Consider the following 24046-nt stretch of genomic DNA (forward strand, 5'->3'; position numbering starts at 1 on the left):
TTTGGAAGGGATCCCCCCCCGGTCACCGTTCTCCGTGGCCTGGGGTTTTCCGATCCAATTCTCTCAGTTGGTTCGGGGGGCCGCGCGTGGTGGGGGCGTCAGCCACTGCTGCTTGAGGAGACCCTGTGGCTCCTTTATTAATTCCCCTATTGGTGTTTGGTTGGACCCAGTCCCTGCCACTGTCGGAAATTCCCTCCTCTCCCTGGAGGGGTGTCGGTCGCCGGCTGCCGCGGCCTGGGGAATTTGCCACCGGACCAGGAAGCCGCCCGTGGGAGAGGGCCACCGCGGCTTGGGTAGCCCCCTGATCCAAGACTCGTAGCCGGTCCAGGAAGCCGCCCGCTAAGAGGGGCGCCGGCTGCCGCGGCTTGGGAAACTTGCCTCTCCGAGACTCTCAGCCGGCCTGGGAAGGAGGGAGGGAGGAGCTCTGGCCGTCACAGCTGCCACTGCTCGGGGAATCGCGCGCTGCTCGGGGATCTCACCGCAGCAGCGTCTCGCAGTTAGACTAGCCAGTCCAGACTGGGGTACGCTGTGTGTCCATTCCCTGCCGTGGCCCTGGGGGCTCTTCTGCACTGTTTCTGCTCACCTAGTAGTTGCTCTGGAGGAGGAACTAAGACGCACGTACCTTACTAAGCCGCCATCTTATATAGAATATTTTATGTATAGAAAAGGAAAAAAAAGTTGGTGCACTATGGGCTTTGAAGTTAAGTTTAAGAACAATAGATAAGTAGGAATCATATAGAAAACTTGGAATTACTCTGAAACAGGACACGACAAAAAGAACAACAAAACTGGACTTTGATTAACTGTACAATGGGGAAATATAGGCATTTAACAACTTGGAGTGGCTTAGGCAGTCATTCCAAAATACAGAATTCTGGGTTAAAAGAAAGTTATAGGCACATCTGAAGCCTGAAGTCTTTCGGCTTTCACTTTTAAACCATTGCAATCGTATTCTTAAGGATTTATACTTTTACTTTGTCTCTATTTCAAACTACCATTTTCACAATTGTCAGAGTACTCTCCCTAAAAGTGTATCTCTTCTACACTAAAAGCTTCCACATCCTTTAAGAGCCATCTGTAGTACCAACATTTAAATTCACTGTAGCTAGGATCAAACCCATCCTGCCCCTTGTGTTTCATCCATATTCAAAACAGATTATTACTAGTTCCTAGAATAAGCCTGGACTTTCTTTTCTATTTGCTCCATCCTTCCTCTCTAGCTGTTGAAATCTTACCCTTTTACTAGCTTCCCTTCCTAAAGGCAATCTCTGCTCTCATTTTCAGGAATTAATTTGGATTCCTAGCCTTCTTTAAAACTCAGTTGTATACCAGTCTTTTAAAAATGGACAATACCTCAGTTGATAATCTTCTCCTTATCACTCTGCTTTAATAGGCGTCTGTTTACTTTTATCAGTTTCATGTTTCAGATCTCTTTCGGGGCTGAAACTACACATTTCATATCATTTCTCTGTTATCAGTCTCAGTTTGCTGCACATTGTGGGAGTTAACAAATGTTTATTGAATTAACAGCCATTTGGTATCTGAAATCACAGGAAATTAGAATAGATACAAATTCCTCCTAATTTTTTTCTCCTTACTTTAGACAAAAGAAGTGTGGTTTTATGGAAGTAATTCTCAGTAGGGAGTTTGGAGAAACAATTTCTCATATTAGCTCTGCTAATTACAGAATCTGTAAACTTGTTTAAGTTCATGGGGCTCTTTGAGATTGTTTCATTTTCAGTGAAAATAACATACAGATGGTCTCCAGTTTTTCTTCTAGCTCAATATCTTATGGTTCTAAAGAAAATTTAGGTATTGTAAAGAAAGACAAAGATGAAAATTGTAAGAAACGAAGATGGAAATTTGAAAAGAATCCATGCATAAGTGAACAAAATATTTTAGGTTCCATATCAATTTATCATTCTACCAAGAGCACATTTTAAAGTCTTAGCTCAGAATTATATATTAAATATATAAAATAAATGTTCATGAGAAACATACTTACAATATAGAAGCAAAATGACCAAATGCCACTATTTTTTTTCCCTTTATGAAAAATGAATGAAATGATGTATGTCAAGAAGATAAGTGATATGGCATAACCAATAGCACATGGGATCTGAAATGAACAGGATTGTTAAGTTAAGCAAAAGACCAAAGCAAATGAGGAAAACATTTAGCATGCAAAATATTGTCATGGCCAAGGATTTTGTAATTCTTCAATTGATGATAATTTAAATATTACTGAAAAGGCTTATATTGTCAAATTTTGTATTTAAAGTATACAATGATGTTTGTTTTATGCACATTGTCACTTACTTGCATAGTCATGTTTATAACTTGAAACATGGTTTCTTGGAAGTTTAAAAGGTGGTCTCCTAAATACATAAAAATGAAGATGGACCAGTATATTGGAACATCCACTAGCGCCTGCCCAAACCAGTAAGCAGAAGGAAAGAGACCAGAAATCCGTAGCTGGGTCCGAGCTTTGTTCTGATTAGGAGACAGCAAAGATACACAGTGGTACTTCAATTTGAGGTTTAAGAAAATGTAGATTATGTAAGAAAATGTTCAAATACAATTTCATTTGTAATAATTCTACATTCTATTTACAAATGTCAGCCGGGCTAGGAGATATGTATAGTTTCAAACATAACTCATCCGTTTGTTGCTTTAATGGACGATGCTGACATTTATCACCTAGCTGGCAGAGATATGAAAGAAAAACTCAGAGTAATCAAGACATCCCAGTAAACAAAACCGTGACTTACAGGGGAAAGTTTATCTATCTACGCAACTAACTCCCCATCAGAGAGTGATTTCACTTTGACTCAATATGAAGATCTCTCTCTCTCTATATATATATATATACATATATAGGATTTGTTTATCCTTTTAATCTATATAAAATAAACTTTTCAATAGTCTTTTAATCTATATAAAATAAGCTTTTTAATATTTAATATTTAAATATTTATTACCCATTCAAATATTAATGCATAATGACATAAATATATATTCATAAATATAAATATAATTCAATTCCATTATTCCCTGAATAAATTTTAAAAATGCAGATTTTAAACTGTTCACAAGGTGATATGGTTTTTAGCACAAATTATAATGAAATATTTTAATAATTTTGAAAATACATAATTGTTTTTTCTTTTTAAATATATTTTGATTCATTTGTTGATGGACTCTGATTGGCTAAATGATACTCCTGTTTGAGACATAATTTAACCTAAGCATTCTTGTCCAAGTCTCCCGAGAACAGACGCATTATACATCAGGTGTTGGCACTGATAAGGACTTGGTATGAACTCAATATGTAGGTGAAGAGAGAGGAATGGAGGTTACTGACATGATGGTTGAGTACATGGTGCTGCCATTTATGGCGAGAGAAAATATACAAGGGAGAACAGATTAAAGGTCACAAATTTGGAAGTCTGAGATGTTTGTGATGCCTGTGGTGGAAATGCTACCGGGGAGTTGGGATCAGGATTGGAGGTCAAATAGAAATCGGAGCTGGGCCTCAACTCTGTGAGTATCCAGCAGAGAAGGGAATTTGAAGCCACAGAATTCGATGCGTTTGCCCATGGACAGCAGTGTGTCAGGTGGGCCTAGAAAGCCAAGGGTAGAGCCCTGAGGATTTACAAAATGTAGAGAATATATAGAGGAATAAGATATGCCAAAGGGGACAGACAGACAATGGCCAAAGAATTAGGAGTAAAACGATGAAATTTTGGCATTATCACAAAAGTCAAAGAAGAACAATTTCTTGTTTCCTATGGGAAAAGTTGATAAGTTTGGTCTATATTAACACCAGAATGACTGACAGTTATTCCAGGTCAGTAAATGGCATTTCCCAAGCTTCCTGGAGAGTTTTATACTAGAAAGACAGCACCAAATGGATAGTGCTGATTCCTGCCACCAGAAGTACCTTGGAAGGGCAGGAAGTAGAATAAAGATAATACCTAGAACAGAGAAGCTCATGATTACATGGATTGTGTATAACGAATTTGCAAAAATAGAATTTTAATGAGTATTCTATTGAAATTTGTAGGTAGAACTAATGCAAGTTGGCCTGGGCTGAGTAATCATCTAAATTCACCATCTTATGAATTGCCTCTCAAAATTTGGCTCCACTCCAGATCTAATGAATTAGAAACTTAAATTTAACAAGATGCTCAAGTAATTTGTATACATATTAAAGATTCACTTGTATTAATGAAAGAATGTCTGTAAATAAAAATTTGTAATTAATTTGTTAAACAATGGGAATTTCTTTTAATCTCTTCCAATTCTCACATCTCCAAAATATCATTTTGTTTTTAACAATCTATTTTTAATCAACTTTTTGAGCTATAACTTTCATATGATAAAGGTACCCATATTAAATATACCATTACATGAATTTTGATAAATGCCTACATCTCTGTAACCACAACCATAATCAAGGTATAAACATTTCCTCTCCAATCCGCAACCCCCCCGCAAAGTTTCCTTTGCTTCTTTGCATCAGTTCATTTTACCCCTGACCCCAAGCAACCGCTCATCTGCTTTCTATCACTATAAATTACTTTCACCTTTCAGACAGTTCTACATGCAGACATCATGCGGTGCATATTCTTGTGTCTGGATTTATTCCTTTGGTATAATAGTTCTGAGAATCATCCTTATTATGTATTTATTAGCTGCTCCTTCCTTTTGCATTGCTGAGTAGTATCTTACTGTATAGCTATACCAGAATTTGTTTTTCAATTCACAGGTTGATGAACATTTGAGCTCTCTCCAGTTTTCCTACTACACTTCAAGCTGCTAAGAATACTAATGCACAAGTATTTCTGTAGAAAGACGTTTCCTTTTCCCTAAGAGAGGAATTTCTGGGTGATACAAGCTTTATAAGATTTAACTTTACAAGAAACAGTATAACTGCTTTGCAAAGTGATTGCATATTTTTACATTCTCACCAGCAATGAATGAGAGTTATGTTTACCTGACATCCTTACCATCTCTTGACATTGTTGTCGTTTTAACTTTAGTCATTTTATTGGGTGTCTAGGGGTAAGTCTTCCAAGGGTGCTTTCTTTTTCAAAGTTATTTTGTCTTGTCTAGATTATTTGCATATGCATATAGATTTTAGAATCAGTCTGTTAATTTATACACCATTTTTATCTTTTCTGTATCTGTTTCTATTAATTTTTTCTTATTTTTCTTATTCCTGCATGTCTAGTAATTTTTTACTGAATATGGGACATGATGATTTTACGTTATTGAAGAAAATATTTTCTATGCTTCCATTAAAAAGTGCTGAATTGTTCTGGAATTCAATTAAGTTATTTTGTGGATCAGTTTAATCCAATCAAAGTTTGCCTATAAGTTTACTGTGGTCAGTCTGAGTAGGATTTACTCTAGGGCTAGTTTAGCCCTACAATTAAAATATGATCCTTCTAAGGTATCTACCAAATACTCAGGTACTTAGCAAGAACTCCCCTACCCTGTAACATAGTTCATCTTACACCTCCCTAATTGTTATTTGGCTGGCCTCACCCCATACATGCTCAGCTTTGTATTCAGCATCAGACTCTGTGAAACCCCTATGCTGATTTCAGATCCCTTTCTCTGCGTGTCACCCTTCTCTCTGGTATTCTGTCATGTACATTTCAACCACCACAGTCAGCTCAAACCTTGGGCTCTGTCTTCTGAATTCAGGAAGACCGTGTGCTCTCCTTGGATTGTCCCTGCTTGCACTGTGGTTCAGAACATTCCACCAGAAAGAAAGCCAGAGATCTCATAGGATTCATCTCATTTATTTCTCTTGTCTAAGAGATCATAGTTCTTCACTATTCAATGTCAAAGAGTGAATATTTTGCCCATTTTCGTAGTTATTCATGATGAAATCATGGCTGGAAGCAAAAGTTTTTACTACATAATATTATATACATAAATTTCCACCTACCTACCTATCTATCAACTACCCATCTCCTTTGGTTTTAGAGCTTGGATTTTATATATCAATTGGTTGCTCAACACGTAAATCGATATAAGTATCTTCATGAAAAACCGTATAATCATGCTACCAAAAACTTCTAAGAAGACAAAGCAATGTATGTTTCAATTATTCTTTATTACCTTATAATCATCAATGCTGCTCATTGCAATATAAGGAGGACAACCAGATGCCAAAATCAGCCAGAATATGGTATGACTTGGGAACTTAAATGGGTTACTTTGTTCTTCCTGAAAATGCAAAGAATACAATGACCTGAATGAGCAAATTCAAAATTCATTTTTTAGAGTTCATTGTAAAAAATATTAAACTGATTAGAAGTAATCCTGCCTTAGATCCCTTTTGAGATTTGCAAACTTTTAAATCATCCATCCAATTTTGAGCTTGACTTTTGCCTTTCCACCCACATTTATGGATAAGGAAACTCATTCAAAGAAAGTCAGTTAATTGATAATATTATACAGTTTGGAAAGTAATAAAAGAGCAAAATTTCTTTATTTCTCCTTTTGTGATTCTAAAATTCATTCTGATGCTAAATAATAAATAATGACAATTCATAGTTATCCTATTCATTTTCTTAACTGATCTTTATTTAAAATGTGACAGCTTGACTAAAATATCATATTGGATGTCTTATGGATGCAGTGATAATAAGTTATGTTTTTATATACTATGAGACCCCATAAATACTGGTTGAGGATTCAAAAGTTGAGATGAAGTACTAGGAGGGGAAGTAAAAATTTCAAGGTGAAACTTTGCTCTCCTTTACACCTGTTGTTGCTCCTGTTTTAAATAATCTGTATGGATAGAAAATTCACAAACTGTCTTGAAAGCCAGTTCCAACTTTACTATTATGATTCACATAGTGATAGCTTGATTGAGCACGTTACGAGGAATGTGATTTCCAAGGCACAATGGTCTTCAGCCTGGCCATCAGTAAAACACTTTGCTAAACATAAGGTGGTGAGATTAAAGCTTATTATTAGAATTCTTCCAGAACACGCTGCAAGCAGGATGAATTGGATGAGTTCAGTATCCATTGGCAAATCCATTAATTTTGGACAAGATAGAAGCAAGCTCTGAAACTGCTACAGAAGCTTCTTATGTTGAGGACAATAAACAGGTGGATTCAAATAAAGAATGCCATGAGTTTTCAGAGACATTATTTAAAGTTAATATGTTGGGCACATAAATCCAAGATCAACTGAGATGGTTGGTGTCAGACACTCCAGCTAAACAGTATGTCTTTGTAGGTGAAAGGAAGCTCAAGGTAATTTGCTCTAATATTTTATCTTGCTGTTAGAAACTGGAAAATTGGAAAAGCCATCAGAGTCATGGTAGGGTAATTAAATAAATCATAGGGTATATAATACTTGATGGTGATCAACACTTTTTGTTTTGACAATTATGTTTCTTACTGAGAGGAATTTTTTTATTTCTGAAGCACACGGTGAGGTATGGATGAGAGCCTAAATTAAGAACTTATTGGAAAGACTGAGATGGTATAATTTAGGCATGCTTACAGTGGACAATGATGGTGATTAAATGTACAAATATAAAAATATTTCTGCACGAGGGAGAACAAATAAACGTCAACATTGCAAGGTGTTGAAAATGGATGGTATATAGGAAAAAGTACAATCAATGCAAGTTAGGGTCTATAGTTAACAGTAACAGTGTAATATGCTTTCACTGAATGTAACAAAGGCATTAGACCAAAACTAAACATCAGCAGGTGGTGGGAGGAGAGGTATAGCTTCTTTGTGGAAGAAAAGGAAATGTCTTCATATAGATTATGGTGGCTAAGGCATGTCTATTTACTTAGGTTGGACTGTATGATGTTCTAATAAAACTTTAAAAATGAACAGAAAGAAACAAGTACTAGAGAAAATGTGGAGAAAAAGATGTACTTGCTCATTGTTGGAAGGGAAACTGAGGGGTGCAGCCCCTTGGAGGGCGGTGTGGTAGTTCCACAGGAGGCTAGGGGTAGGGTTGCCATAGGATCCTGAAATCCCGCTGCTCAGTATATATCTAGAGAAACTGAGTGTGGGGACACAAATGGACATTTGCACACTGGTGTTATGGTGGCAGTGTTCGTGATTCGCAATGGATGGAGGTGTCCTAAGGGTACAATATCTGAGGAAAAGAAGGGAGAACTGTGGTGTATATATACACTGGAATACTGAGCCACCACAAGAAGAAATGAAGTTGTGAGGCATGCAACTAGGTGAATGAAACTTAAGGAGTGTATGTTGAATGAAATGTCAGGAACAAAAAGACGAATATTATCATGCCTCAATCATACGGATTAACTATGATATAAAAATTTGGTGAACTAAAGTCAAAGCATGGGTTATCAGGTTGGGGCTTATTGCAAAAGGTCCTAGATTGTAAGCTCTTACAACAGTCATATACATTCAGGAGTTGTAACTGTTATATCTAAATTCTGAGATACTGAGCTGTTATTATGTAACCTGCTCAGACCCAGAAACTTTGAATATTTTATATGACAACTGAGACTCAGAATTAGAGCTCTGCAGCTATGAAAATCAGAATTACCCCATACTAGAACTGTTTAAAAAGTTGAAAAAGGGATCAGACTTTAACTGGAGATAAGGATGACACTGATCTGGATAAGACGAAGTAACTCAGAATACAAGGTAAAGGATGATATGGTCCATATATTAAAACTTCAACGTCTGTGTGAGACCAAAGGGGGAAATGTTTATTTGGTGCAAAGTTTTGTATTTTGGGTAGTACATTATCTAATTTAAATGGTATGGTCAATTTACTTGAACACCATAATTACATGAAATCTTGAACAGGATGTGAGATCTTGTTGGTTTGTCCAGGTTAATGTGATGCCCTAATATATTCCAGAGTAACTTGGGCAGTGAATAAAAAAGTATTTGCCAAGTCCCCTTGGTGTGCTGGGGAGAAAATATTCAATTTTCCCATTTGGGGAATTCCTGATAGCCTTGCAAGCACTAGGGACAACCAAATCAATAGGCTGAGCCCTTGATCTTGGAGTTCGCCCCTATGAAACATATACCTGCAAAGGATAGGAAGCTTACTTAAAATTATGCCTAAGAGTCATCTCTAGGGAGCCTCTTTTGTTGCTCAGATGTGGCTTCTCTCTCTAAGTCAACTTGGCAGGTGAACTCACTGCCCTCTCCCTACATGGGACATAACTCCCAAGGTTGTAGATCTCCCTGGTAATGTGGGGTAGAAATCCTGGGATGAGTCAGGACCCAGCATCATGAGATTGAGAAAATCTTCTTGACCAAAAGGGAGCAGAGAGAAATGAGACAAAATAAAGTCACAGTGGCTGAGAGATTTCAAACAGAGTCCAGAGGTTATCTCTGAGGTTATTCTGATGCATTACATAGATACCCCTTTTAGTTTATGGTGCATTGGAGTGGTTAGAAGGAAGTACTTGAAACCGTTGAGCTGTGTTCCTTTGATCTTAAAGATGATTGTGTAATGATATAGCTTTTACAATATAACTGTGTAATTGTGGAAATCTTGGGTCTGATGCTCCTTTTATTTAGGCTATGGACAGATGAGTATAAATAAATAAACAAACAAATAAATAAATAATGGGAGGATAAGGAATAAAATAAATTGAGTTGATTGAAATACTAGTGGTCAATGAGAGGGAGAGGTAGGGGGACGGGATGTATGAGTTTTCCTTTTTATTTGTTTTTCTGGAGTGATGCAACTGTTCCGAAAATGATCATGGTGATCAACGCACAACTATGTGATGATATTGTAAGTCATTGATTGTACATCATGTATGGAATATATGTGTGTGAAAATTTGTCAATAAAAATATTTAAAAAAGAACTTTTGGAGCATATGAAAACAATGATGGAGATTTTATTCATTTTATGTACACTATTTATTTAGTAAATAGTTATTAGTCATATTTATTATCATAAAATCCTAGATTTGACTGGGACATGAGTAACTTGATGATATCTCATCTGCACTTATTTATGTAACAAATAATTTAGTGCTTATCATGTTCCAGGCCTTATCCTAGGTATAGGGAATTATGCAGTATTAAAAAGTGCATGGTCTCTGTGTTCTAATAACTTTCTAATAGGGTCAAACATATTAACCAAATACTCAAAAAAAGAACAATCACAAACTATAGAAGATATTATGTTTTCATAAAATTAAATAACTTTACACATTCCAAAAACCTGGGTCTTTTGTTCAAACAGAATTTTCTTGCCCCACAAATGGACATGTTGGTCTGGTAAGTCTAGAATAGGCCCAGGGAACTCATATTTTTGGCAAGAACCTGGAGTTATTCCAATGCAGCCAGTTTGCAGTTCTAGCCTGAGTTTTGTCCTATTTTTTTTGCAACATTATTAAAAGAAATAATAAAGCTTTTATTTTGTCAATTATTTTTACATCTTTTATTCTTATAACAGATACATAGTTTATCAACTATATATTAGTCACATTGCTATACAATTTCACTTTCATTGCCTCACATGCTCTTAAAAACTTTTTTCATTAGTTTTATTTTGCATGTAAAAACCTGAAGTTCTTAAAAGTGTATTAATATTCCAAAGCTGCAGAGCCAGCATGAATCGAAATGCTAATTTATTATATACTGATTTTTTTCATTAAGAGTAATATTCCAGTACTTAAAGGAGTGACCTGGGAAATTCCTGATGGAATAGCACCTGTAAGATTACATACTTACCCCAGAAAACGTGCTTCTGTCAGTTTGAATGTGTGCTGAGGGTTTAAACATTCCAAGGAGTCCATTACTAACAATATCCATAAGAACTGGGAAGCAATTCAGTCTTTTTGTATTGCATGCTAATGAAAAGTTGTAATTCTAAAACACAAAAAAATGAGATTATAAATTTTAAAAGATGTTAGTTTTTTTCCTAAAGAAGTAAAAATTCAACATTTTAACTTAAAAGCCATGATTTTAAAAATGGCATAAAATAACTAAAATAAAAACAAGTACTTTGGGAGTCAAACAAAACCTGGATATATATGCATGTGATTTTCAGGACATCAGTTGGAGGTGCCTGATCAAAGAATATCTAAGCCAGATGTTGAAAGTTTATTGTTTAAGAACAAAGCAGAAGTTTCAGAATATGTGTATTATAAAACCCTTGAGAGGAAATATGAATTTTGCGGACTTAAATTTGCATTTGACAATGGACATTGCATAGCACATATTTTGCTAATATACACACTTTGTATTGATCGTCAATTATTGATATACAAATTAATTTTTTTATTATAACCAATGAATACAATTCACTAAGTAATAAAATTTTTTTCCATTTTTATTTCTTCAACTGGGGACCTGAATATAACAATGTTACATTTAAATAGCTTTCCACACCTTTGGGAAAAATCATTAACTAGAGACCTGCATACCTTTTCATTCCCAGACACTATGATGGCTCCATTATAAGATGGGTCGTCTATGCCATTTCTAGTTCCAAAGGCATCCACTTCCAATGCTATGTCCTGGTGCTCCACAGAATGTATAAAATCATCAATTCTTGTCCCTAATATGTAGTTAAACATATTAAGTATCACACTACAAATAAAATAACTTGCTAAATTAGTAGACAGATAACAGTTAATGTAGTTATATGACACACTGTAACATGGACTGTCAGGATATTTGTCTGCATGAGGATATGTTTGCTGCTATGACATTAAAATCTATTCCCTTCTCATTGAGTTTGCTTAATATATGTTCATTTGCTTATGATTACTGCTAATATAAAAAGGCACTGTATGGCAATTTGCAATACTTATTTCCTAGAATCTTGCAATGAACAATTGTAACCAATAAAGGCTTAATGATGAATATAATTTTACTAATTAATCACCAAATTTACTAAAGCTCTCTTTACTACAAGTACGTTAGTTTCTTGTTACAGGACATTTCTTGGTATAGGAAGACAGATGTGAAATGGTGGTATATGATTTCCATGAACTTCTAGGACACTTTCAAGAAAATGAAAAGGCAACCACAAAATGGGAGCATATCTGAGGAAGGACTTGTTTCTAGAACATAAAAAAAAAACCCACTTAGAACACAATAATAAATTGGAAAATAGCTCAATTAGAAAATAGGGAAAGAGAATATACATTCTTCCAAAGAAGACACACAACTGTCAAGTGTAACATCACTAGCCATTGGAGAAATGTGAATCAAGAGCATAATGAAATATCATTTAACACACGTGAGGATGGCTATAGTTAAAAAGACAGAAAATAACACTAGTTGGTGAAGACGTGAAGAAATTGGAGCCCTCAAAACGTGCAGGTGGGGATATAAAATGGTGCAGCCACTTTGAAAAAGAGTTCAGTAGTTCTTTAAAAGGTTACAGAGATTCACCAAATGACCCAGTAATTAAACCCCTAACGATATACCCCAAAGAAGTGGAAACCTGTATATGAATGTTTATAGCAGCAGTATTCCTAATAGCAATTCTTGGAAACAACCAAAATAACCACCCATCAAAGAATCAATAAATCAAATGTGGTTTATTCATAGACTATTATTCACCAATGAAAAGAAATGAAGTATTGATACATGTTATGACATTGATGAACCCTGAAAATACTGTGTCATGTGAAAGAAGCTATTCACAAAAGCCCATACGTTATATGATTCCACTTATATGAAATGTCTAGAATAGCAAGTCTATAGAGTCAGAAAATAAATTAATGGTTGTCTAGGCTTAGTGGAGGGGAAAATTTAGAGTAACTGCTGATGGGCTTGGAATTTCTTTCTGGGGTGGTGAAAATATTCTAAAATTGATTGTGGTCATGGTTGTACAATTCTGTAAATTGTATGGCATGGAAATGATGTTTCAATAAAGCTGTTAAAAATGTTTCTTGGTACAAACTCTCTAGTTTTTTAAATTGTCACCAAGCAATTTATTTCTCCTCCAGTAAGCACTCTGATGACCTCCACTCCCTTTCAGCTCACACTCATCATCCTGAAGTTTCGTAAGTTTTTTTAACATCAGATGAAGAAGAGAAAACTCTTTCTTCTCTCTCGTTTCTATTTTCTACATAGTGCTCTGAATAGTATAAATATATATAAATATTTAAATTGAGTATCTACCACGTTATCACCTGTTTTATTGATGATCAATAAAGGAGTAAGGGGGTCACGTAGCCGCTGTCCAGGAGCAAGGAAGTACATATGAGGAGAAAGCTCCCAAGTGTAGCTGCTCTGAGGTATTCTGAAGAGGATGCGCTCCAAAAGAAATGGGACAAATCCAGACACCAGAATCAACAGCCTACATAGAGGAAAATTGACGATATAAACACACAGACATTTCCCAACCTTTTTAAAACTGTCTGAGCAGTTTATAAGTTAATGAAATAAAGAAATTATGAAAATTAAACATCTATAGCTATCTGTCTCATTCATGAAATGCCTTTTTGGCTCTTTTCCTACCTCTAAATTGGAGGTAAAAAATATAGATTTATCATTTGTCCATTTCGCTTGTTGCTTCCTGGCCATTGGATATAACAGACAATTTCATGGGATATGTATCCTTTAACTGTATGCCCAGATATCACCTTTCTCCTGGACTTCCAATGTGATGCTCCTTGTTTCTGTTAACTAATCTATCAACACTACGTGGAATTTTCTTCATGTTCTCTTCTCTTCTCATAGTCCCTATTTCTTTCAGTAAGTGCATGATTTCCTTAGTTTCCCAGGCTCAAATTTTAATTATTTTTCACTCCTTTCCCATGTTTCCCATTTCAAGCAAGTTGAAAATCTTAGCTATGATAGTTTCTTTATATTTCTTACCTCAAACCTTTCTACACTCATAATTTCTAATTTTACAGTGTTATATTTTGTGTGGATTCTTGCTAAATGGCTGGCATCCCTCTATCCTTTATTGTCTCCAGTGTTGCCAGCTTAAATCAAGGATTTTTCTTTGATCATGCTAATCTCAAGAATTCTCATTGCCTATTCATTCAGCAAGTGTTTATTAAGATTCCTTAGGGGCCGGGCCTCCTATATCTATGATACTTGGTCAAAGTATTTGTTGACAGCTAAAGTGCAACGGACACCAGAATGCTCGTGTGTGAGGTCATGGCTGTTGGAATTAGGGAATGTGCTGCTTATACACTTAATGGGAAGGAAAAGCAAGCTATGTTCACTCGAGCGGGCTGGAGGAGACTAGTTGGGATATCTAGAGAAGAACCACAGGATGGCAATAGGAGACTCAGGATATCCAGGGAAGAGTCAGTAGGATAACCACATAGCATCTATTTAAGGCCCTGTTATTTGGGTACCAGGAAAGGAAACACACATTCCAATGTGTCCTTCACCTGCCATAGTTGAGAATTTGAAAGAGAAAACTTGACATTTTAAAACTTTTAAGAAAAACTTACATTACTCCAACTTTTCCCCTAAATTTCCCTCTGAAGCATTATAAATTCAATCTGCTGGTCTGCAAGTAGATGACTACTGGGACCGCTGACTACAATGCATATTACGCTTTATCGTGTTTTGTAGATGTAGAAGTTTCTTTTTATTTGCAATTGTTAGCTCTTGTTTTCCACCTCAGATTTGTTTTTCACTGACTGAAAAACAGATTATGGCACTGCTACTCACAGTGTCATAAGAGCTTTTCTTTCGTTCTTTAATTTTAAGAAGCGAACCCTTGCAATTGCACAAATCTGCTGTCTCCAAAGAGCCAATGCACTTGTTGTCTCTCTCCTCTCATTAAATGAAAAAAGCGCTTGTTCCATCTCAACAAGCCTTTCTGTGTTTCCAGCTCTTTCCTCTTGTATTTCTCCCAAAATGCCAACATCTGCAAAACACAAAAGAAGCAGTTAATAAAATCCAACTCCAGCTGTACTTTATTGAGCTTACTATAGTTATTAAGTATATCATTGTAGAAATTTCTGCAAAATCAAAATAATCAGCAGAAATATATGTGGTATCAATTGCTGTCTTGATATAAAAAATAGATGAAAATTCACTTATTTAACAAAAGGAATAGGCAGAAGATCTGAGAAAAATGATTTAGACACAGACAACACATTAAAGAGGCTACAATAAATAAACAAGTTCACTGCAGTGCCTAGATTGATAAAATTGGAAAAGGAAAATTTACCTTAGTGTGCACCTAAAGAAATGACAAGCTATAAACCTGGGGTGAACTATAAACGGTTGCTGCTGGAGGGATTTATAATCTATTCATGAGGTATACTCTTTTGTATGTTCTCTACAATTTTTAAATATCAAGCATGATGACCATTATATAATGATATAATAAGCCTCATACCAAATCTCAAAATCACATACCCATAAATGCATAAGCACAACACAAACACATCAATAAACCATTCCAATTATGATTGTAGATGTAAAGATCTAAAATAAGATAAAATTCTACAGCATACTGAAACAATAATGCCTGGAACTTATGAACTTGAAGTCCGGTCAATAAAAATCCAATTTCCAAAATAGAAAGAAGTAAAGAATGCAGAATCTAAACAGAACATCTGAGATCTATGGGGCAATATCAAACAGCTAACAAAAATATTATAGCTTCTGAAAGAGACGTGAGAAGGAATGGGACAGTGGAAATATATGAAGAAATATCGAGTAAAGTTTTCCAAAGTAGATGTAAACTATCAATGCAGAGATCCAAAATTTTAATAACCTCAAGCAATATAAATTCAAAATGAAGCTATCAAATTCTTATGAAACAGTAAGGGGTTACAACGGTAGTTCAGTGGTAGAATTCTTGCCTGGTATGCAGGAGACCCAGGTTCCTTTCCAGGTCCATGTACTTCCCCCCAAAACGAACAAACAAGCAAAACAAAAACAAAAACAACCAAAACTTCAACAAATGGTGCTTCAATAACAGGATACTCCCATGGAAAAATAATGAAATGGGACCCCGCAATATGGCATACAACAACAAAAAAAACATAAAAAATTCCTATGAAGCAGTATTCAAAGAAAAAAATCCTAAAAACAACCAGGAAAGGAACATGTTGTGTAAACGAGAATAGTAATACGGACAATGGTGAGCTCTACTTCACAATCAATAGAGACTAGAAGAAAAAGGAATGATATCTTGAACTGAAGGCAAACAAACACCTCTGAATTTAGAATTCTACACTCTTTACAGAACTCTGTATCACTTGCAATTATGCTTTAATTATTAAAATAAAATACAAAATAAAGACATTTTCATACAATCAAAACATGGGAGAATTTGTCTCTAGCAATGAATTACAAGAAATGCTAAATGAAATCCTTTAGGCTGAAGGTACATGACACCAGATAAAAGGCAAATTGTGAGAGAAAGAATTAACAGCTGCAAAAACGAATAATACACTGGTAAGTATAATGGAAAATCAAAAGTTCTCTCACTTTCTTTCTCTGCATATATATATTTCTTTTTCAGAAAATATGAGTTAGTTTGCAAAAGACAATTAATTGTGTGGTACAAGTAATACTAATGTGCTATAAGAAATAGATATAAAGGTAAACTATATAAAAACAGACCAACCAGAAGGAAAAGGGGGGAATAGAAGTATACATTTGAAGATAATTACATTTTGTGTGAAGTAGTATACTAATATTGGAATATAGACTATGCTATGAAAAGACCCTATTATAATATATATGGTGATCACAAAACACACACATGTACACAAAGATACATCTACAGAGGAAATATAGAGATAAAATGGTTTACTAACAATACATAAAATACGGAAAGCAGGAAGGACTATAGAACAAATGGGACCATGTGATAGATTTAAACCCAGTCATAGCAATAGCCATATTAAAAATAAATGGGGTGCACGGGTGGTTCAGGGGCAGAATGCTTGCCTTTCATGCAGGAGACCCGTGTTTGATTCCCGGACCATGCACCCCCCCCCCAAATAACAATAAAATAAATAAATGGACAGGGGGTGTAAGGGTAGTTTGGTGGTAGAATTCTCACCTGCCATGTGGGAAACCCAGGTTCAATTCCGGCCCATGCATTCCCCATTCCACCCCCCAAAAATCAACAAATGGTGCTGCGATACTGAGATATTCACATGGAAAAAGAATGAAATGTAACACCTGCCACACAGCATAAATAAAAATAAATAAATGGACTAAACGAACATAGACAGGAAATCAGACTGAAAGATGGATATAAAAGCAAATTCAAACTATATGCTGTTTAATGATAAACACTTCAAAGGAATAAGCAAGTAAAAAAAAATTTACAGTGGAATAATACACCGTGCAAATACAAATCACATTGAAATTGAATTAGCTGTATTAATTCTAAACAAATTAGACTTCAGGACAACTTCTATTACAAGAGTTAAAAGAGAACTTTCAAAAAAGAGAGCTTTCATAATGACAATGAAGGCAATTCACAGACATATTAATCCTAAATGTATATTTGCTTAATGACAGAAACTCAAATTAGATAAATTAACTTATCTCATTAAAGGGAGAAAAGTAGACAAATCTAGGCACATCTAGATTCATAGTTGGAGATGTTAATACCTCTCACTTGTAACTGATAGAAGAAGTAGGCAGAAAAATAAATCAGTAAGGCAAAAGAATATTGGAACAAGACCATCATTCAACTTGACCTAAATGGCATTTACACAACTCTCCACACAACAACAGGAGTTCCATAAATATATATTCATAAAGTATATGCATATATATTTGTATAAATATATGTATAAATATATATGTATAAATATATATATATACATAAAGTACATAGCTTTAAACATATACACACACGCATATGTAATACACATAGATATATCTTTTTAAATAAGCATGAAACATTCACCAATACAGGCCAGATGTTGGCTCAAGCTATGTCTTAAAAACTTCAAAAGATTTTAAGTAATAATTATGTTTTATCATTGCTCTAAAACATTTGATGTCAATAATGACAATATCAGGGAAATCCTCAAAAATTTGCAACTTAAACAGCACCCAAATAACCAAGGATGACAACAATGTTTCATCAAATAGGGAATATCACTAAAGAGATAAAAATAATAAAACAGGATCATATATATATTGAAAAAGTACAATAACTGAAAAGAGGAGCTCAACAGCAGATTTGAACTGGGGGAGGAAAGAATAAGTGAACATGACAAAGCATACATTGAGATAATCCATTCTAAGGAAAACATCTTTGGAACAGTGTCCTCCTGCAATATATACTGCCTTAAGTATTGTGAATACTACTAACATTTGTATGATAGCTTTCATGCAGTTTACTTACCTGATTCATCAATTGCTGATTGTCCTTCTAGTTTTAGGAACACTTCATTCAAAGTTGTCATGGAAACACCATAATTCTCAATCCCCAAGCCAGGACAGCTATCAAGATCTTTGTAAAGTTCTAAAGAACGTACACACAGTAGCAAATCAAAACAACGAAAACCACAAGTGCACTGAGTACAACTTTTAAAACTAAGATACATATATTTACATGACATTGTATTTGTGATATGTTAAAGATAGTTTAAAAACCAGAATTTGGCGGGCCGCGGTGGCTCAGCGGGCAAAGTGCTTGCCTGCTATGCCGGAGGACCTCGGTTCGATTCCCGGCCCCAGCCCATGTAACAAAAAACGGAAAAACAAAATACAATAAAAAAACAAGAAAATGTTTAAAGATGTTTCCCTTTCTTCCTTCCTTCCTTCCTTCTATCCTTCCTTCCTTCTCTCTGTCTTTCCTTTAAAAAAAAAAAACCAGAATTTCATAAGCAGTAAACCAATTCTTCAAATTTTATATTTTATTTTCCATTTATGTCATGTGCTAGATATTAATTTATAATCAAATATTACTTTATACTCACTCGTATTTTTATTAGAATTTCATTTTAATTTTTATATGACTTGCTTTAAAAATTTATCTAATAATGGAACTCTGGATTGTTCCAATTCTAAGTCAAATTAATTGAAGGGTCTTTTTAAGAGTGCTATTTTAATTCTATCCAACAGAAGAAAAAGTACCAATTTTTTGAGAAATAATTGGATGGTACAGAACCGTCACTAGTTCAGAAAATATCTGTTAAAGGGAGCACATAGGATACATGTTTATTTGTTTTTTCATTCCTGCTTCTGACTATGAAAGAAAAAATTCACTAGATGTGATAGAAAGAAATGAGGAATAGACTCAGGGCATTTTCTGGAAATAGTAGGAAATTCTGTATCCATTCGTTTTTTAGTTTATTCATCGAAATCTTTCTACCTATATGGATTTAAATTATAATGGCTAATTCAATGAAGTTTAAATTAAAACATATTTCTAAATCCTAGTGTGATTAAGAAGTCCTGGGGCTTCAATCTGGGTTTATATGCAGATGAAAGGAGAATTATGTTACTTACTATCTCAGTTGGAGTACCATATACAGAAAAGCAGAAAGTAAGTAAGATTTAAACAGTTAGTGAGCATGATGTGTCATTTTCATTCTACCTAAAAGTTTTATAAATGTTCTCCAAATTATAATTCCTATAAAAATTCACTAATTTCCTAGGGATACCTGTGTTGTCATTATAAAATGTATATTTGAATGACTGTGAGGTAATTTATGTGCCCTTAGTTTCCACTCATATGACAAGGTCATTCGTTTCAGTCACTCAACCTGTACCCCCGCTGTGCCCCATTATCAGTGAGCAGAGTCCCTGTATAAAAACATCATCAATAAACTTTTATGTATTGGTTTGAAAAATCCAAAGTTATCACAAAAGTCATAGCAAGAAACAGTCACATCATGGATCATTTAACATAGTAGTTAAATCAGAGGTTGTTAACCATTTCAGCCATTTATGCATGGCTATGAATGAATATTAGAATGTCCTGCCACACATAGCAAGATAAAAGAAGACTCGAAGTTTTCTAAAATGTCCAGGCATGATAATGCAACTATTACTATGAATTATGTAATCCAGCTATCATACTGTTATTACTTACATATTTGATTTCATGGTGTTCATGTACATTACCTGGAAACTTATTTGTTCTTTCTATAGGCAACGTATAGATCAGTTTTCCTTCACTTTCTGCTGATAATTTGGCATCAGGGATGTGCTGTTTAATAAGTGATGTTACTTTCTCCTGAACACACATTTCGTTCAACTGCAAACTGGTATTCAAAAAAAGAAAAAAAAAAAAAGGATATGTTTTTGACGTATCCTCCAATACTAGGAAAAAAAATTAGTAATCTCTGCGGGATGAATCAAAAATAAGTTATGATGTAATGCAAGAAACGGGCCAATGCAGACATGAAATTAGAGGGCAAAAATCACATCTTATAAATGTGGTGGCAGAAAGCAAAGAATGAGCTAATGAAAATGACTGGTCAGGTTAGTTGGGGATGATACCCAGAGAAAGTCGACATTTGTCCAAGTTCTGAAGGGGAGAACAACTACTGAGAAGATACCAGCACAAAATGAATAATGTTGAAGATTCTCTTCAAATGAAGATTAAGCTGGCTAAATAGTATTGTTGCATTGAGCAAGAACAGGGCAAATCTTTTGATAGGCATAGGAGCAAAACTGGTTCAGTTTTTCCACTTAGTCATCCAGTGCAAATGTCTTCAGTGCTCAGTAATGTAACAGGTATTGCCTGAATTACTGAGGAAAGTAGTGAATAAGTGCTGTCAGTTCCTATGAGACTGATGGTCTACTGGGCAGGACAAGCAAAAAAACAAACAAGCAAATAAGTAAGATAGTTATCAATGGTAATAAGTGATATGAAGGTAACAGGGCCCTGAAGTCGAATCTAATTAAGGATGAATGTGGGTTTGGGGTGGTAGGGTGATTAAATTTTGCATTCTCTGTTGTGCTAGTCCCAGGACTTTGAATAAGAACAAACAGTTACTGAGAAAATGTGTCCAGCTTTTTGAAAACACCACAAATACTTTGTCATTGTAGAAAACATAAAATAGGTCTACAAAATCTATGAATCGAGGTTATAAAGTAGATGAAACAGAGAGTGACCTGGCTTCAAGACTTGGCTTTGCCATTTGAAATGTGTTATTTAACCTATCTAAAGTTTACTCATTAGTAAAATGGAATAATGATGCCTAATATATAGGGTTGTTTTAAGAACTGAATAATAGTGAGATTTTCTTTTAGCAAACCCTCAAATAATGGCAGCACTTTTATTTCACCAAATGTTTAAGTCAAAAGTATTCTATTTCCTCATAAGATATGCATGAACTTGCAAGAATATATGCCATTGTTAGAACCAGTGAAATACACTGAAGGAATGAAGAAAAAAATCATAATTGCCCTCACTGATGCCACTTCAAAAATTAAAAGTAATTCAAGAAATATCTCTTGCTTACTTACAAGGACTTGTGCTGATGAGTACTGTAAAGATTGCGTGAGCAGGGCATAGCACCCTCCTTCAAGGAGCTTCCAGTTTAGAGCAGGGCTCAGCAAACAATGTCCTGTAAATGGCCTGACAGTAAGTACTTTAGGCTTTGCCTCTGTTGGGTCTGGGCTGCAACCACTCAACTGTGTTGCCACTGTAATGCAAAAACAACCAGGCAATATGGAACTTAGTGGGCCTGGTTGTGTTCCGATCAAACTTTATTCACGAAAATAAGAAGTGGGTCCAGAGTCTGGCCATGGGCAATTATTTGCTGATCCCTGGTTTAGAAGAAATAATAAGAAGAGAGATTTATGAGTGGGCATCCCTCCACCAACACATTATGTCACCATGCAGTGCGGCAGGTGTTATCTCATTTATTTTTTCTATAATTTTTAATTGCAACTAGGAATTATTACTTCCAATTTATAAGTGAGAAATAAGTGAGGTTAAGTATGAGAGTCAGAATGTTCAATTAATTTCCAAAAAAAAAAAAAAAAGATTCAAACAAATGGCTTTAGGAAATCAGGAAACTGGGAGTTTACATAGAGCTGGAGGCTAAGAGAGTCTACATGATGAGATCATTCAAATAACTCTTTTGTACTTAGACAGATGGGCATGGGTTTAAGGAGACTGTGTCTGTCACAGGAAGTGCCTCAAATAAAGGCAAAACATGGACCATCACAGGGCATGTACAAGGAGCAACGATAGTTCATTTTAACTAAAGAGTGTTGGATTGAGTTGCAGCAAATCATGCAGGTCAGGACGGGCAGTCACAAGCTTACTTGGCTAAGTGGCTGGGATTCTGGTAGATACAATGGGACCATTAGAGTACTTTTATTATTTTATTTTATTTTTGGTTGTTCTCACAATTTTTTTTTGAGTATGGATGATATACATGGGCACCGTCCTACAGAAGAACTAGCAAATTTCATGTATAAACTAAAAGTTAGTTTATAATATGGAATTGAATACTATACTTAAAGTTAAAAATATCTTGGATCAATTCCTGATGCTATTAATCAATAACCTAGGGAGCCTATAATGTCATCTGTAGAGTAAGAGGAACAATAGTTACTAATTGAAAAAAAAAAAGATTTGAGTAAAAAAATTATATCTCTGAATCACTCAATAAATAATAATAACATGTTGCTATTGAAAATAATAATAGTAATACAATGAAGAAGATGGAAATGAGAGAAAGAACAAGAAAGGAGAAAAAGAACTTGGAGGAGGAATAAAAGTTAGGAGATACATAAGAAACCACATTATTACCCTGGGTGAGAGATTATCAGGGCGTGAAAAACCATGTGTCACTGTGGAGAAAGTTCTCTGAATGCACGTCTCCCTCAAGACACAGTGTGCTATAGAGGGATTTTCCATCACATTTTTCTAAACTTTTGTTAAATCAATTTGTATTTTCAATCTCTCAGATCTGCTAGCCAGTCTCTCTCATATATACATAAAACAGCATATGCTAATGCACACACACGTGTGTGTGTGTGTGTGTGTGTGTGTGTGTGTGTGTATACACAAGCATCTGTGTATAATAATAAAGGTTTTCTTTCGTTTTTGCTTCAGGCACTTGGCCTTTCTGTAGTTCAGTTCTCATTCTCAGCCTCCTCAAGAGGCCATACCTCAAGTGATATCCAATCCCCCATTTCTTCTTTAGAAACAGAGAAGAACCGGCACACTTCAGCTTCCCTTTGGAGAGAAATACTTTCCTCTCTGAAAGGAAAGATGCAAGAAGAAAGCTTGTCAGGAAGTTATGCATTCATTTCTGAGAAAAGACAGGGAGTAGGCTACATGGTCTAACTCTAATTCATGAACTTCTGGGGTCTCAAATACAGAGCTTAAAAAGGATTAACTGAAATAGATGCATTTTGTTCCCATTTATATACCTTAGGCTATTCTTTTGCCGTCCAACTCATCAGCAAGATTATGTGGGTGTATTTTCTAGTATACTGAATCATGGCACTAAATATTTTAATGAATCACACCTTAAAGTTATTTGAGTATTTCAAATTGGTTTACTTAAATTCTGAATAAAAATGTAAATCCCTAGAATATAGACGATCACTTATGTTGAGATCAGTGAATTTCCTGGCAGATCATGTCCCTGGGTAATTGCAGTGACACAGAATTCTACAGGATATGTTCAAATGAGTTGGGAGTCAGATTCTCTGGGTCTAATTGATATCATCACCAATAAAAATACAGAAGTTTGGAATTCCAATCCATATTTCTCAGGTCTCCTGATGTCCTCATCATAATACTAAAGGAAATTGGCAATCACCAGCCAGTATGTCAGCTTCATCCATGAAGTGGGTACTGAAGAGGGTCACATGGCCCGCTTTACGCTTTTTCAGGAGGTTCCATACTTGGTATCTTGAAAAGGGATCCAATCCAGCAGTTGGTTCATCTAATAGCAAAACCTACAGAGGAGGGATGTACATAAAGGCATTTTCCACTTAAGGTGAAATTATTCCAGAAAGCAATATAGAAACTATAAATTATTTATATTTAAAAAAGTATCATGGTTAAGATTTTGTTCCTAGAATGTTCTACAACAAATATTTTATCTTAGATATCCTTTGCAAATAAGGGATTTGAACTGTTAATCACAAGTTTCGTA

At 35.1% G+C, this 24046-nt stretch overlaps 1 protein-coding gene across 2 annotated transcripts in view; it reads right to left on the bottom strand.

Annotated features, from left to right (window-relative positions):
• LOC143687063 (ABC-type organic anion transporter ABCA8-like) overlaps positions 1-24046 on the bottom strand; it is a 76058-nt gene that overhangs the window by 17875 nt on the left and 34137 nt on the right. For both annotated transcript variants that reach the window (XM_077163678.1, XM_077163677.1), the window contains 11 exons: positions 23708-23846; positions 23049-23139; positions 20040-20179; positions 18313-18432; positions 14652-14850; positions 13151-13317; positions 11429-11562; positions 10734-10871; positions 6136-6243; positions 2320-2493; positions 2006-2119 (listed from right to left, as the gene is read on the bottom strand). In XM_077163678.1, coding sequence (XP_077019793.1) covers positions 2006-2119; positions 2320-2493; positions 6136-6243; positions 10734-10871; positions 11429-11562; positions 13151-13317; positions 14652-14850; positions 18313-18432; positions 20040-20179; positions 23049-23139; positions 23708-23846 — 1524 coding nt within the window. The remainder of the gene's footprint in view (positions 1-2005; positions 2120-2319; positions 2494-6135; positions 6244-10733; positions 10872-11428; positions 11563-13150; positions 13318-14651; positions 14851-18312; positions 18433-20039; positions 20180-23048; positions 23140-23707; positions 23847-24046) is intronic.

The sequence above is a fragment of the Tamandua tetradactyla genome, chromosome 6 (assembly GCF_023851605.1).
Source record: "Tamandua tetradactyla isolate mTamTet1 chromosome 6, mTamTet1.pri, whole genome shotgun sequence".
Lineage (NCBI taxonomy): Eukaryota > Metazoa > Chordata > Mammalia > Pilosa > Myrmecophagidae > Tamandua > Tamandua tetradactyla.